This window comes from Buceros rhinoceros, unplaced genomic scaffold (assembly GCF_000710305.1).
Source record: "Buceros rhinoceros silvestris isolate BGI_N320 unplaced genomic scaffold, ASM71030v1 scaffold5717, whole genome shotgun sequence".
Classification (NCBI taxonomy): Eukaryota; Metazoa; Chordata; class Aves; order Bucerotiformes; family Bucerotidae; genus Buceros; species Buceros rhinoceros.
Window position 1 is genome coordinate 83,307 of NW_010421479.1, and position 16,143 is coordinate 99,449.

The 16,143-nt window shown below is 53.0% G+C and overlaps 1 protein-coding gene across 1 annotated transcript in view; it reads left to right on the plus strand.

The window, feature by feature from the left end:
- The window catches only part of LOC104496539 (astrotactin-2), a gene marked incomplete at both ends in the record, with an annotated part of 114,229 nt that overhangs the window by 74,739 nt on the left and 23,347 nt on the right, over positions 1–16,143 (plus strand). The window contains 2 exons of the mRNA XM_010139671.1: positions 5,032–5,182; positions 16,030–16,114. Of these exons, the coding sequence (XP_010137973.1) occupies positions 5,032–5,182; positions 16,030–16,114 (236 nt within the window). The remainder of the gene's footprint in view (positions 1–5,031; positions 5,183–16,029; positions 16,115–16,143) is intronic.

Below are 16,143 nucleotides of genomic sequence, written 5' to 3' on the forward strand. Positions count from 1 at the left end.
TGGATTAGCAGCCACTAAAGCTGGGGTTTAGCAGAGGAAAAAGAGATATGAGGGAGAAGAGGAGAGAGGAAGCCGGGGTGGAATAGGTGAGAGCACAGGTGATGTTCAGACAGAGGTGGGGAAGAAAGAACCTCCATGGATGGGGGGTTCAGCTGTTGCAGGGGTGGGGCTGTGTTTGAGGACTCCTCAGAGGTGTTTCCCCCAAGGGCAGGCATCCAGCTCCTGCTGGAAACCGCCCTGGAGGGATGGGTGCTCAGCTTGAGCTTCACCCTCAGCTGGATAGGGCTGGGAGGGGTCTGGAAGGGGGAAGCAGCCCTGACTCTACATGAGCACGGATGGGAGAGGGTGAGTGTCGCCCTGGGTGAAGCCAGCTCTGGGTGAGATGACCTGATGGGTCAGGGAAGAGATGTGAAAGGCAGAGGACAGACAGATTTAACCCCTGACTGGTGATAACGGGAAAAGGGAGCAAAGTCTGCCCCGGGGGACACCTCTCTGGTGGGCTCTTGGCAGCAAGGAGACCAGCCCTTTTGCAAGCCTTGTGTAGCAGGAGTTTTGTGGCCAGAGTAGTCAGATTTCTCAAGCAAGCAGCTTTCAGGCCGAAAAGCACAGAATCTGGGTGTAAATTGCTCTGTACAGTTTTGGAAGTGTATCAACCACTAAATTCCCTGTTGAGCGGGGTCTCACCAGTGGCGGTAGGAGGCAGCACGAGGTGCTGGACGTCAGGCATCCTGGCTGGGCTGCGCCGGGTGGTTTTGGGTGCCTGCTCCCATCCCAAGCTTCCCTCCTTGGGATGAAGCTGCAGGTGACACAGCATCACGCCTTTTGCTGCTGGTGGGCCCTGTCCCTTGAAACTCAGGAACCCCAAATCTCCCCCTGATCCCTTTCCAAACACAGCTCGGGGAGCAGATGGTGGAGCAGCTCTGGCTTAGTCCTCAGCTCGCATCCTTGTATTTGTTTTTGTCAGCAATGGTTAACTTTGTAGATGCTGAAGTCTTTAACCATTAGGAAGCAATAAAAAGGGGCAGCTGAGTTGGGTAATGCTCACTAATCCCCTTCCAGGATGAGCTGGAGAGCAGAGCCACTGTGGAGCTCAGGAGCTTATTCTGAGATGAGTCCTTTGGAGGCTTTGAGAATTGCATGGTGTTGGTATTTCATGAACAAATAACTCCCAGTGATATTTGTCAGTGAATCTGCTTCATTAATGAGGGCCTAGAACAAAGGGGGAGCATGCAGAAAAGTCTTCTTGAGGGAATGGAGGCGAGTGATGGGAGCTGCACGGGGCTGGGTGAGGATGGGTGCCATGGTCTGCACAGTGGGAGCTGTGCGAAGTCAGGCAGAGAGCCCTGCTGTTGTGCAGCACGCTGACCGTCTGTGGTGATGGGAGTTGTTTGAAAAGTGGTTTTTCCTGATGCTGGGTGTGTAATCAGCACGTCCTGGTGGGGAAAAGAGTGCATTTCATTTACGGGTTTATCATTTGAGGGTGCACGTGTGTCTTTGGGAGGGCTGGAGAGCTAAAGAAAGAGCATGTGTGTGTGTGTGCGCGTTCATAGATGTGCAAGAGCTTGTGGAGAGAATCTGGCATCAGAAATGAAGTCGCTTGCTCCAAAATGCCCTTTTTGATGGGACCTGGCATCTGGTTCAGGGCAGTGGGGAATTCCCTGTCCTCCCAGTATGCCAGGTGCTGAGCCCTGCCTGGTCCCTGTGGGTGCTGTGCCTGGATCCCAGCAGGGTTACTGGCAGCTTCCCCCAGCTCTCCAGTGTGCTTCAGGCACGGTGTGAACTGTGGAACTTCTCCGTCCAGCCTTGCTGGAAGCCATCGGGGGTTACTCGGTGATGTTCAATACAGGTAGGTGGAGAACCAGGGAAAAGAGCTGTTCTTCTGCAGGCAGCTTGTTACTGCAGGGAAAGTGATTCATCCAGCAGGGCTGGTCTAATCTGGGGTGCCAGGGCAGTGGGAAGGGACGGCTGCCCCGGCGGGCACTGTGCAGTGGTGGCCAGATGCTGCCATCACTCCTCAAGCATCCCCTGCCCTGGCACTGCCTGCTCTCCAGCTGCACTCCCATACAGCGAGTCAGGGGGGACGGGCTGGAGCTGCATGGGTGGAAAGTCATCTGCTGCGTGTCGCCCATCCCATTGTCGCTGTGGGAGGCAGCTAATAAATTATTGCTCTTCACCCACCAAATTAAAAGGAGCTGCTGAGGCTGGCAGTGCCAAAGGTTCAGCTCCACTGGTCCCTCCGGAGGCAGATGAAAGCAAAGTTTGCTCCCAGCTTGCTCCAAGCATTGTGTCACTCTTCTCATCTGCTGACATCCCCCTTGTCAGGGCACCGTGCTGAAGGGATGCTCCTCGAATCTAAGGAGGACCGACTCAGAAGCGATCTGAGCAGCCTCCCTCCATCTCTTGGGTGATGTTTGAACGCTCCTCTCTGGGTCTGCTGCTCCACCTTCCAGCAAGGTTAATACTTTAATGCACTTAATGGCTCATCCCAGCTCAGCAGCCCCTGCCTGTCTTTGTTTGGGGGTCATCCCTTACACCAGGCTCAGTTTCAGAGGGTGAGGTTCCTATTCCCATCCTGCTCCCTCCCGAGGGCAGAAGGTTGGTTTGTGCTTCCAGGTTTTAGTAAACAGCGTGACGAGCTGCCCCTGCCAGCCCCAGCCTGGGAAGCACAGTGCTATGCAGGATGAGCTGGCATCTCCCAGGAGCACTCTGCTCTCTAGAGCTACCCTGGCCAAGGATCCAGCCCCGGGGTCTCCTTTCCATCACCCAAGGCAGCTGTAGTGCCTTACTTTCTCCCTCCAGGGACATGGGAGCTGCGGGGAGGGTCTGGCTGTGTTGTGCGAAATGGAAAAGCCAGGAGGGAGGATGGGGACACAATTGTCCTTGCCATCCACCTACGATGAGAAACCAGATGGGGCTGAGCTTTCTGGGTGGGCAGTGGAGGAACTGTCTTGGTTTGTTTAGCTTTTTTTTTAAAAAAAACAATCATTTCTCTATTAATAAGCAGTGATTTGGGTTAGTAAATAACACGCCCTTTCTCTCCCCCATATTTCTAGCAGAAATACGTGCCCTGATCTAATATATTCTGCCTTTCTCACTCCTTCACTTTGGAGGAGCTGCAAATTCTGGTGGGAACAGAGTGCTAATAGAAAAGGGCCTCTAAAGATAGTTGAAACATGACCAAGAAAGGACAGAGGGATATTCAGCTCCAAATATGTTGGAAAATCTAGGAGATGGGCCAGGAAGTGGGGAACATTGGAGGCATGATTGTCAAGAGGGAAAAGTTCCTCAGGAAGCATTCATGGGGTGAAAGCAGGCAATGCAGGCATGAACTCGCTGTGTGGGGCAACGATGCAGCCAGAGGCACCACAGTGGGCATGGAGCTACCCCGGTGCTGGGGTGACTCATCCGCCCTGACCCACGGGACCGGAGAAGCCGCCCTCCACCTCGGTCCGAACAGAGACATGCCAGTTCGCCAGCTCTCGGTGGTTTTATGGTGTTCACCTTGCTGAAACTCCCAGTTTCTGGAATCCTGTGATTGCCTGGAAATCCGGAGTCTGCAAAAGCGTGACTTCACTATTGCTCAGGGATTTATTTCTTTGAGTTTGTCTCTGGGTAGTTTCTAAGCCCTTGAGTTGGCAGGGAAAAGCTCTATTACACCCTAAAGGCTCAGAAAGCAGAAGGCAAATTTAGGGGAGGAAGAAAAAAAACCCACCCAGTGACTGATTTATTTTTAAAATCTCATCATTTTTATGCCAGTCTCATTATTATTTTTTCTTAATGCCTGACTCATGATTTTTGCAAGCGTTTGGTGTTGGCAGGGCTGTGAGTGTGATGGTGTGTGTACGCAGGGGCCCTCTGCTGATAGATAACGCCGTGCCTGTCCGAGACAGCAGCGCTGTGGTCTGCCAGGGCTGCCGAATATTCCCGCACCGCTGTTGCATTGCCAAGCACACGGTTTTCAAAAGAAAAAGAAAAAACCTAAAAAAGGAGACGAGTGCTTGGCATTGAGTCATTGTGCAGCTTTTGAGGTGCTGATGGGAGAGTAGGGGAGATGCTGAAGGGGAATAAACCCCCCTGGGAGTCCCAGCAGTGCCTCAGGTCAGAGGGGTTAGTGTTTATTTGCAGTCCCCAGTGTATAAAGCTCTAATAAATAGCCTGAGGAGGTCAAGTCTGTGGCCACCAGTGACATGGTCTGTGACCTGGGGCAAATCTCTTACATTTTCTCCTGTCGGGAAGAGGGTGATGGGATCCGTTCCCTAAGATGGGTTCCAGATACAGGTTTATATGTCAGACGTGCTTTGAAGATGAAAAATACCTTGGAGGTGCTTAAAGCTCTTGACAAACATCTGCAATCCCTTAGCAGGAACCCAGCAGAAAGGGAAGTGCCTCCATACCTTGTCACAGACAAAATCTGCAGTGTGCGCAGCTCGGCGAGGCAGGGCCGGGAGCTTCCCAAGCCTTTCCATGGCCATTGAATCCGTCAGCATTTACACTTCTCGCTTGCTTAAAAAGGGGACCTTGCAGAGCACCGCAGAGCTGTGCTGCACCAGTCACCGTGTCCCCTGCTCCATGTCCCCTGTCCCCAAGCGCAGGGATGAGCCTCCACATCCCAGCAGGGGCAAAGCCAAGTTTTGGCAGTGTCTGCAGGCGATGGATGAGCTGTGACTGCTCAGGGAGACTCGGCCCAGCTGTGAAATGATCAGGAGGAGTTTCCACTGCTGTGGATTCGCTGTTGTCTAGTATAGGGTTGGAGTCACACACAACCCCAGGCTGCTCGTAGTATCCCTTAGTTTGCCAATTTGTGTGAAAATGGTAGATTGTATCTTTGAAACTCCCCAGCTGGTTGATTTTCATCAAGGATCTCAGAGCTACGCAGCAAATGTATTTTATTTAGTGTAATCCCAAAGCCTTAATTCCTGGGAAGCCTCCTTTCTCTCACTTTTGCTAATCAAGATGCCCTGGCTTTGCCCGACCAGCTTTCTGTGTGCTGCCAGCTCCCTGCCAGCCCTAACGGTGCTTTTTCTCTCCAAGGGAAGAAGCGATGCTGTCCACCTACTTCGAAACCATCAATGACTTGCTCTCCTCCTTCGGGCCGGTCCGAGACTGCACTCGCAACAATGGTGGCTGTACCCGCAACTTCAAGTGCGTTTCCGATCGCAAGGTGGACTCGTCGGGCTGTGTGGTATGTACTGCGGCTGCCGGCCCCTGGGGGCTGGTGTCTGTTTTGGGGACAAGCCTGAGGGGGACATTGCCTGCTCCCTCTCTGGGGACATTGCCAAGGGGATATTGGTGGGCTACCTTCACGGCAGTTCACCTGGGCCTTGAGGACATCAGGGAAGGAGCCCAGGGGCTCATACGAGCAAAAGAATTATTTTTGAGGCTGGTGGTCATTTTCCTGCTTGTCGAGAACACGCAAGCTGGAAGCAGTCTCGCTTTTTCTTCTGCCTTGTGCTTCCCAGCGTGGGAGAAAGACGAAGCATCTCCCTATACTCTCCGGCTCTGGCCCCTCCGACACTCTCAGAGTTTTGATTTGCTTGATTTGAATGTGCCAGACAATCTTCTGAGTCCTAGGTTTTGTAGTCCTCCCTCCTGAAGACCTCTCAGACTCTAGACCAGCAGTTTTGGACAGAGGCTCTGGATCATTCCCAGCTATCGATGCACAGACGGGTTTTGCCGTTCTGCCAGCTGGGAGCAGCAGAGCTCAGCACCTCTCCCAGCTCTCACCCATCTCCCCCGACAGCAAATCGCTGCTTCCCTGCCTGTGGAGCTTGTGAGAGTTCGGTACAACCTGTGGAGACAACACAGTGGGGGAAACCTGGAGCATCCCTTCTGGTCTGTGTCGTAGGAGTTCCTGCCAGGCAGCGGGTGGTGACCCCCTGAGAGGGTCCAGAGCTTGTGACCTGCCCTGCAAGCACACTTCCACTGCTCTGAAGCCCCCTCAAACCCTGCACCCCTTCCCCTCCCTCTCGCCACAGACAGATTCCCCATTGCCCCATTCCTCCTATCTCAGCAGAGGCTGGAGTTAAGTGTCTCTTTATTTATTGAAGATGTTTATACACGGCAGCCGGGAAAGGTCAGGCTGGAGCGGTGCTGTCCCAGGGGTGGCATTTTCATTATCCCCTTCTCCAGTTGCTTGTTAAGGCCATTTAGCACGACAGCCTGATGTGTCACCGGCAGCGCCTGGTGCCGTCCTCGCCTTGCCACTGCTCTCCCTTCCCTCCTTTCCTTACCAATTGTCATTTTCTTTTGTTCCCTTTTCTGGGGAGTGGTTGCTTTTCTAGTCTTTCAGGGGCTTTTCCCCCTTTTTGGGTGTTACTTTGCCCTGAACACCAGCGTGCCTCTCAGACACGCTCGGAAGCAGTTGGGACTCTGATCACCCCATGCCGCTAGTGAGAGATACCTCTTTTTAAAAGTCAGGGTATGCTAAGATAGAAATTGTCAATGAATTTCAGGCCTAGTGCTTGCCATGCCGGCATGCGGAGAGGCAGAAATTGAAAACTCTGTCACTCAAGGAAAATACCCACCCTGCTGCTGTAATGCCTAACCGAGGCTGTAGGTGGGGAGAGAAAGGAGAAGGAGCAGGAGCTGTTCTGGAGTGCATCTCCCTCCCTGAGAGCTGTGGGCATGACATGGGGACCAAGACCCCCCTGTCCCGCTGCATCATGCCAGGCTCCCAGGGCCGTGCATCCCATGGGGACAGGAGGTGGCTGCAGAGATGCCTGTCTCTCCTCCCTCTGCTTTTTGCGCCTTTTTCTTCCCATGCAGGAGCAGGAGGCTGCTCTGCCCCTCTCCACAGCCCCCAGTCATGCCAGTCGAAGCTGCCAACTCTTTGGTCCTGGCTGCAGCCTGAGGACAGCAGAGCTGAGCTCCCTGGGGGGAGTTCGGAGATGGCTGCTGCCATCTCTCCCTGCTTCCCACTGGACTGACCCCAGGGACGCAGAGCGTTTTATAGTCATCACCTGCTTGTAGGTCCCCAGCGATGACAGGGCTGTGAGGAGAGATCTGGAGGATGCTTGTCCTGTGTTTCTGACTGTGGTCCGTGCCTGCTGTCTGGGAAAGGGCTGATGGGCAGGCAGGCAGCGCTACCCCAGCCCCAGGTTGTGCACATGGCCCTGAGCGGGGTCGCAGGTGATGGGAGCTGAGTTTTGGAGCTCGCCACAGCCTCGGTGTGTGACCTTGCAGCATCTTCTGCAGCAGTCCCTGCGCTGGGCAGCACATCACCTCCTCATCCTGCCCCAGCTCCTGGAGCCTGCTGGGTGTGAGCTGGGCTTCCAGGGTGAGCAGGGATGGGGTCATTCGCTGCAGATTTGCAGGGATGTCAGTCAGTTTTAAAGCTGAACTGCGTGAACTCAATTTGCCAATTTGGTAAGTGCTATGGGCAATATCGGGATGTAATTTAATTAAGCGATCCCCTTTTTATAGAGTTCAGAGACCATTCGCGGACTAATTTTAGCACTAGGTCTGCTTCAGCTTTGCTCCGCACGCTGTTTCACAAATCATGACATGTTGTTAATCTTTACCAGTCAACAGTTTATTAATTTGCCGAGGACTGCAGAAGTATATAATCAGTGGTTCATCAATCAAAGCTAAATCCAACAAATGTTCCAGGCAGGTACTGAGCGTAAAATATACATGTGGCCTTGTAAGCAATTAACACAGCGGAGCCAGAGCCCAGCGCTCAACCAGGGACCGGCACAAATCTCAAAGATTTCTTATTCCGTTAATATATAATCATCATCTGTTACCAGTTCCTTCATGCCCTTAATACAGCTTCCAGTAATTTGGCGAGGACTGGGGAGACATTTATCTTGGGGCTTTTTAGTGGCGTGGGCTCTGCCATTTCCTAATTGTTTGGCCTTAAAAGAACTTGGTGAAAATGTCGAGGGCGGTTTGCTCGCGGCTGGCGCTGGAGCCTCTCTGAGGAGAGTCTCCATGGGGTACGGAGAAGAAGAGAGGACATCGCTTTGCTTAAAGTCCTGCCTGCGTGGGTGTTGCTCGCGGCTGGCGCTGGAGCCTCTCTGAGGAGAGTCTCCATGGGTTACGGAGAAGAAGAGAGGACATCGCTTTGCTTAAAGTCCTGCCTGCGAGGTGTCACTGGGAAGACCCCAAAGGCTCTGCAGTGGGGGGGCGGCAGCTCCCCTGCTTCCACCCCACACAAAAAGGGCCTCTGGGGACCTTTTTGCTCCTCATCTCATGGCTTTTCTGTCGTTGTTACCTGTACCCAGTAGATGGCATTAGAGCATAAAGGTTTTCTGCGTTTTTTTTCTTATCGGAGGCCTTTTTTACTTGGGTGGTTTAAAGAAGTATGACCTCCAATGATTCTTTGATCCTGTAGATGTGGAAGGGCTCACAGCATGGCTGTGCTCCAGGATCTGTCCCACTTCGGGAGAGGTGTTGGCAAGAGGTAGAGAGCACTCAGCCTGGGCAGTGGGAGCTGCTGTTCTGCACAGACTTGAAATCCTGCTGATCATCACCATCCCCCTGCTCACTGGCTGAGGTTCCTCTAGCACAGATTTATTTCTAATTTGAGTCAGAAAATGTGTGGTTTGCCTACAAGAATGATGTGAACTGTTCCTTTCCACCATCACGGGGTCAGCCTGGCAGGCAGGAGGGGGTTTGGCTGCTCAGAGGTATGCAGGAGGGAGAACATCTACCAGAGAGTCTCTTAGTCATCCGTGGTGACGCCGGTGTGGTGTCAGTCCCAGCCTTTTTAGGCAGAGAAGGAAGAGAAGCCCGACAGGGTTCACACAGGTGTACAAGCCTTGGCACAGCCCATCTGGAGCTAAGCCTTCTCTTTTGCTCTCTTCCACATCAAAACGATGGACTGTTAGGTGCTGCGAAGCAGGGCAGAGAAATGGCTTAATTTGAGAGTGTAACTCTTTCAGGGAGAAATGGGATTAGAAATGAAGGAGCAGGGCAGTGGCTACTGCTCCAGTCTCCTCCTTCCAGCACAGGTCACCGGGGGTGGCTTGGGAACCAAAGGGACTGAGGACGTGCTTCACAGTTAGGTGGATAATGCTGAGAACTGATGTTCTTGGGGGGAAATGGGGGGTTTGGGACTGTCAGCCCAAACCAAAATGCTGTGCAGAAATCACTTGCATTTATGAAAATTCTGAAATATTTTGGTTTAAGATGTCTCTTTGCTGTGAAGGAGAGGAAAATGTTTAGCTTCAACATTATCATCTGGAGTTTTATGTTATATATTGTGTTATTCTAGTGTACAGCCTGAAATAAAAACAAAATGAGGCAGTGGAAACCAAAACATTTCAACCTTGTCAAAATGAAATGGTCTCCTAATTTCCCAATGAATTTTGAGATGTAATTGATGGAATCCCACAAAGCACTTAAGCTCCATCAAATTTCCATTTTTCGAACTGACAATTGTTCATTGAGAAATAAGAACTCATCCGTCCCTGCCTTAGGAGGCACCGGGCTAATTATGTTAGAGATGCACAGGGAAGGGGGGGAGATGAGGAAGAAACCATTCTCTGCTAATCCCTTTAAAGTTTAGCTGGCTCCTTGAAGCAGAGGATGACTCCATATGCACGTTCTAGTTGGAAGCAGAAGCCCCCCTCCCAAGGAGCCTGCGGGTTTGGATTCCTCTCGTTAAGCTAGGTAACTACCTGTGATGAAAATGGGATTTGAGGGAGAGAGAGAAGCAAAGGATGGCAAAAGCCGCTGGGGTCGGTAGCCGGCTGCAGCAGGGAGCGGAGGAGCAGGTGGGGAGCTCTGAGTGCTGCACCATGTTGGCAAGCAGTGGCTAAATTTAAAAGCAAGTGGAATAGTTCAGGAAGCACCGAGATGAGCTGGGAGCCTCTGCCTGCGCTGGGAAGTAGTTTGGGGGATAAAAGACCCGTTTTTTCCAGCTCTGGCTCTTTCAGCAGTGTTCTTTGGAGAACTCGACTGCCACCAGCCGCTGCCCCGCTGCTCCCCAGCAGACTGAGTGCTTTCTGTGTTGTGGACGCAGCTGGACTGGATCTTTGGGTTTGGTTTGGTTTGGGTCATAGGATTTGGCATGTAGCATTGTGGCTGGACTGTACCCGGGGTGTCGGGTGAGGTAGGGGTTGAATTTCTGGTCTCCCCAAGGTTTTTGGAGTCGCCACTATGGCTAGGAAGGGAAATGCTCTGATGGCAGGAGGTGCCAGCACACCCCAAAACAGGCTGATGACTGCTGGAAGGGAACAGCTGGAGGATTTCCACTAGCTTGATTTCCTTGCTCCAGGAGCTCTGAGCACTTATGTCGAAGTACGTGGCATCCCACCAGCTGCTTGAAACGGGTCCATCCCACTTTGAATTGAGATGCAGACATACACGTAGGGACTTGCCCAAGAGGGTCCACGTGGGAGTGGTGTGGTGCCTGGAGACGGAGAGACGCTGCTTCATTGCTCGGAGCTTCGATCTCCTCCATGGAGCCCCCAGCTCGCTGTCCTGAGGGTGCTGGGCTGAGGAGCATGAGCTATCACAGCATGTGCTTGGGAGCCTGGAAGACAGATGGGTTTGATTTTCTGAGGCTAAAATAATGATTGATGATCTTGAAAGAGAAAAGGAAGCAGGGGGAAAGGAGGGAAGGAAAAAAAGAGTGGGAAGATAATGACTGTTATTTCAGAAAACAGTTGAAATGTTTCCCTCTGGGAGGGATGCACCCCCACAGCGGAGTGTCGGGGAGGGCTCCGCCACAGCCGGGGTGGTGGCGAGGACATCGCTGCTCCAAGGAGGCGAGGCAGGGGTGGCCCTGGAGGGAGGCTGCCTGGAGCCAGCAGACACTTCAGCAAGCAACCAGCTTTCTGACCAAAATGTTAGGAGAGGAGGGCTCAATCTCACCCGTAGAGCCAGGGCTCTGTACAGCCAGGCGCTGGTCCTGCTGCTGCTGCTGAGGAGCGTGGGTCACCGGGGCCCTCTGAGCCAAGAAAACAACGGCAGAATAAGTTGTTGAATGAATATATACATCGTCTGAATATATATCTATGGGCACAAGGAGGTTGCTGCATTTGTATCATTTCTGAGCGCCAACGAGCAAATCAGATACATGCCAGAGCATAGTTTGAAGCTCATTAAAATGCTGGCACTTGCCTGTACCTCAGCAGTGCTTCAGATTAATGTTTTTGTTTCGTGCTGAAGAGGTTCCTCGGTGAGGAGTGAGCATGCCTCTAAACAAAGCGGGGTCATTAGAGCCTTTAGACATGGCACTCGGAGCCCCTGCAGCACTGACCCATCAGCTGTTTTGCAGCCTCAGGCCAGTGGTGCTGGGGATGCTCTTGGGGAAGCTGCACTGGGCCCACGGCTGGGGTCCTGGGTCCTACCCCCAGATCCATCCGGACACAGGTGTGCGGTACCCCGAGCAGCACCAGGCCAGGGTGTGGTGGCAGCTTCCCTGTGTGGTTTGGAGGAGCTGGGCTCGCCTGTGCCCAGAGCATCACCTCTGACATCCCGGCATGGGAGAGAAAGGCTGCTGTTGTTGAGAAAACAGAGCAGAATAATAAAAAGGGCAGTTTATTCTCTACGGAAACACTTTATTAAATATTTTGGGGTTTTTTTTAAACTTAATAATAGAAGAGAGGAGCTGGGCTGAGAAACGCTGGCAGGCAGCTCCGTTGGAGAACTGCTGTCCTCTTGACTGGGAGATCTGTGTCAGTAATGAGACTGGTTTTATTTGCAGTGACCCCTCACCCAGATTGCTGCTAATGAGCTTTGTAAACGAGAATGCGAGCAAAGGCCCCTTTTCTCCCTGATGCGAGCAGGCATTCATTCAGATACTTATTTTCCTAAGACAGTCTTGTACGGGTTTCGGGGGTGCTTGCTTCCCCTTGAAGATGATTCTCCTCCCATCACGTTTGCTCTGGCGGTGGGCAGAGAGGCTCTGCCGAGTCCAGGTGGCAGGAGGCCCTGGGGTGTCACATGTGGTGATGGCAGTGGGCAGGGGTCTCCCATTTTGTTCCAAACTGCATCCCTTGCATCGTGGAGGCTGGCTCTTGTGGCCTGCTGGGGGTGGCAGCAGGTCCTAACAGCACTGCCGCTCGATGTCACCCTGGGGATGTCATTTAAAAGGGGAAAAAGCACACTTCTCCCAAACCCAGGTAAAAATAGCACTTTCTTACTCAGCATATCCATTCCCCGTGCCTACCCGGAGTCTGTTTGCTGACTGCAGTGACAAAAATCAAGACACGGGTGCTCCGTCTGGCATCACTTGGGGAGGACGAGCAGTGCCTGGCTTTGCTGACAGCCAAACCCCACCGAGCTGCTGTCGGTTCCGCCTTCACCAGCCTGCAGCAGCAGGGTCGGGGTGTTGGGGGGTGGGGGGGTCTCATTTAGCCTGCAGGGTCTGTAATAGCAGGGCTAATGCACGAGAAGGTGAGGAACTAAGTTTTCCTTTGTGATTTGAAGAGCAATTTTAAGAGCTGGCTGTTGTCACAGAGAAACCAATTCACTCCTGCATAGACAGAGTGGATTTACAAGGCGGTGGAATTCCATTTGTATGGTGACGTTAGCTTCTCCCTGGTTTTTCAGAGCAGACCATGATCTGGGTCTCCTCCTACCTCTCTTTTCCTCTCTGTAGCATGGATTAAATACCAGACTGTCTTTCCAGGCTCTGAGGTAGTTTTGCTTGTCAGATCCATGGATGAAGGATGGTCTGGGAGTTGGAAGTGAGTTCCTGAGCAGTGCGGGTCTAATGTGGCAAACCACAAACAGCTTTTTCTTTTGAATTGCTGGCTAACAGCGCGTAGGATCCCTTTGCCTGCCTGGATAGACAGATCCATCCCGTATCTGGATGAGGGATGTGTAGAGGTGGTTGGCTGGGGGCTGCAGGGGCACCATGTCTCACCAGCTTTCGTCCCTTTGGGGAGGGACGTGTCACCCGTGATCGCCCAGACTGTGTTATTGACTGAGTTGCTTATTGATTTTCTAATCATTTTGTGACGCAGCCCCCCATCCTGTGTCACTGCCGAGGCAGATCGCAAATTGAACTGCAGCTGAATTGATGGGCGATTGATTAAAACTCACCGTAATTATTGGTTCTCTGCTGCCCCAGCCAGACAAATCAATGTCAGCAATAACAGATCTTGCCCTTTATAAAAGCCCAGCAAACGCAGAGTGAGCGCTGGCTCTGTAAACCCTCGCAAGAGCCCAGACCGACCCTTCAGCACAGCCTGGGGAGTTGGGATGAGCCCAAGCTAGCTTTTCACTGGGTCCTTTCTGACTACTGTGGGCATAAACGTAGGTGCACCCAAATGGGCTTGAGGTTTCCACCTGTTGGTGGGACATCCCGACTGCAGAGCCGCTCCAGGAGCTGGGAGACCTGTCATAAAGTCTGTTGTGCCCAACAGTTGCTCCATGCCCCTCTTCCCCCCTGCACACCCTCCACACAGAGCACTGGTATTGCCTCTCCCGCCATCTCTGGTTGGTTTTGCGGGCTGGCACTGATGGAAGAGATCATTGGATCCTCCGGCATCTTTGTCCCCACCCCAAGCAGGGTCACCTCCCCTGTTTGTGCGTTGGTTCCCAAAGCTTTCAGTCCCTGGAGAGCCTCTTGCTGCAGCACTGCAGCTGGCTGGAGAGCCAGCTCCGCGCCGAGCTGGGACGAGGTGGAGGGAGGGGGTGCTTGCTTGTGCAGATTTTGTGCTGAGCTGTTTGCCTGCCATAATTAATGCGTATTAGGATGCATAATTACCAACAGAAAGGAAACGCGTTTTGTGGCGATTAAAAGCCCAAACTGGAGAAATATCCCAAGGGTGGCCTTAAGCAAAGTGGAGCTGAGGGAGGGAGGGCTTTGATGACCTGCTCACCCAGTCCTGGGGAAAGAGCCGTAGCCTTCCTCTGCGGGCTGGGGAAGATGCTGAGCTCAGCACATGGATCAGTGCCTGGGTGAGAGTCCCAAGTGACAGCTCAGAAAAGCCATGACCGATCCCCTGGCTGTGATCCTGTAGCTCCTGCTGACTGAGGTCCCAGTTGCCTTTGGCACCTGGAAAGGTCCCTTGGGAGCTCCAGAGAGTCCCAGACCTCCCCATCCCCATCAGCGTGGGGAGAGCAGCAGAGGTGAGTGTGGTGCCATGGAGCAGGACATGCCGTTTCCATCAGCCCTCCATGTTCTCTGGGGAGATGCATTTCTGCCAATTTGCAGAGCTCTGACTCTTACCACGGGGCTGTGAGACGGGAGGAGACTGCAGGAGATACGTGATGTATCTGTGGATTCACAAACACACCGATCCGGATCCCATTTTCCAGGCAGCTTGGCAGTGAAAAGCACAGATTGTTCTAAGCGTCCTCTCCTCCTCCTTTAGTTATTTCTGTCTATGCAGTGAGAAAGCTTTCTGCTTCCGTGTCTTCTGCTGCTTCGTGCCTGGGCAGGGCAGGCTGCCTCTCCAGGGCCCTGCAGAGATGGGCAGTGTCCTGTTCCAGAGCCAGTGTAGACTCATGGAATGGTTTGGGTTGAAGGGACCTTCAAAGCTCCTCCAGTCCAAGCCCCTGCAGGCAGCAGGGACATCTGCACCCAGAGCAGGGTGCTCAGAGCCCCAAGGGCCAACCTGCCCTGGGATGGTGCCAGGGATGGGGCTTCTCCCACCTCTCTGGGCCACGTAGTCCTCTCAACCTTCCCTTGCCTCCCTTTCCCACCTTGTCTGGTGCCTGCAAGGAGGGTGCTGAGCTTTGCAAGGTCCATCCAAGCTTCAGAGCTGAGGACACAGGAGCCAGTGAGGTGTCTGAGGGGCATCAGGCAGAGGGATGCCTGAGACATCGTGGTTGCTGCAGACAGGGCAGAAGCAGCTTCAATGCTGCTGCCATAAAAAATGGTACAGGGTTTCTAGGAGGTGAAGAGAAACTTCTCATCGCTCGGATGAGGTGGGCCAGGGCTCCCTAAAGCATCTTTCTGCCTGCGGGCAGTTTGCATCTTGAGTGGCCGAGAGTCAGCGAGGCTCAGCAGCCCATCTCCCCTCGGGCCCCTGCCAGTGGTGGTGAGCGCGGGGTCCAGGGTCTCCTGAACTTTTATTAACATGTACAGCATTTTGCTCACACAGAAAATTGATTTTCTTTTTTAAGCACGAATTATAGTGGTTTTATAACCTTTCTGCTGCTTGACAGAGGCCATTTATTACCTGCCTTCACCGCTACCTGTTCAAGCTCCAGTCCAACTCATCTTCAAGAAATTCCGTAATGCATTTTTAATTGTGAGTTGCTCCTAGGCAAGATTCATGTATTTTTTCAAGGACTGGCCTTTTTGTTGTTGTTTCTGTGCATGCGTGTTTGGCGAAAAGGGATATATAATGCAGGCGGAATAGAAGAGGGCTGTAATCTGGATGACAAGGTATTGGTGGCACTCGCTGCCCACTGGCTTTTATCTTCTGGGACATTGAAAGCCAGATGATGAACTGGAATAAAAACCCAAAGCTGATGCAGCTCTGGAAAACCAGTGACTCTGGCTCATGATCCTGTCCTCCCCTGCTCCTGCCTCCACCGTGGGCTGGTCCTGCCCGCAGCTGCCTCCTATGAGAGACAGTAAGATGCTTTTGGAGATGACGCCAAGGCCACATTCGCTGGCCTGTCTGGCATGGGTTGAGGTGGTTTTCTGGGTCACTCCCAAGTGCCAAGATGGTTTTCTGGGTTAGTTTGAGGTGGTGAGGTGTTTTTTCTGCATCCCAGAGGAACAGGTAACAAACCAGAGGGTTTCTCCAGCACGTTACAGGGCCGGTTGTGATGCTTTGTGCCATGCTGGCTAAAAGCTTCATTGCTGTGTAATTTTGCTGCCTCAAGGATTTCATCCTCCTCTGGAGGGAGGACGGGGAGTGAGGCCGTCACAGCAGAGCGGGCTCTTGCCCTGTGGTCCTTGCCCCTTCCCCAAAGGCAGTACAAGGTGATGCAGGGCCTTTGGGCTGCTCCATCCATCACTCAGGATGAGCTGATCTCCTTTAGAGGTTAACGAAGGTCAGCAGCGCTGGCTCTTGGGTGGCCTCTGCCCTGGGAGGGCACCCACCAGGCTGCAGCTCCAGGGTGGGTGAGGACCTGCAGGTGACCTTGCCACGTCCCATCTCTCACCTGCAGTGCCCCGAGGACCTCCGACCCATGAAGGATGGTACTGGTTGCTACGACTACTCCAAAGGGATCGACTGCTCAGACGGCTTCAACGGCGGGCGCGAGACGCGCTGGCCTCGCGAG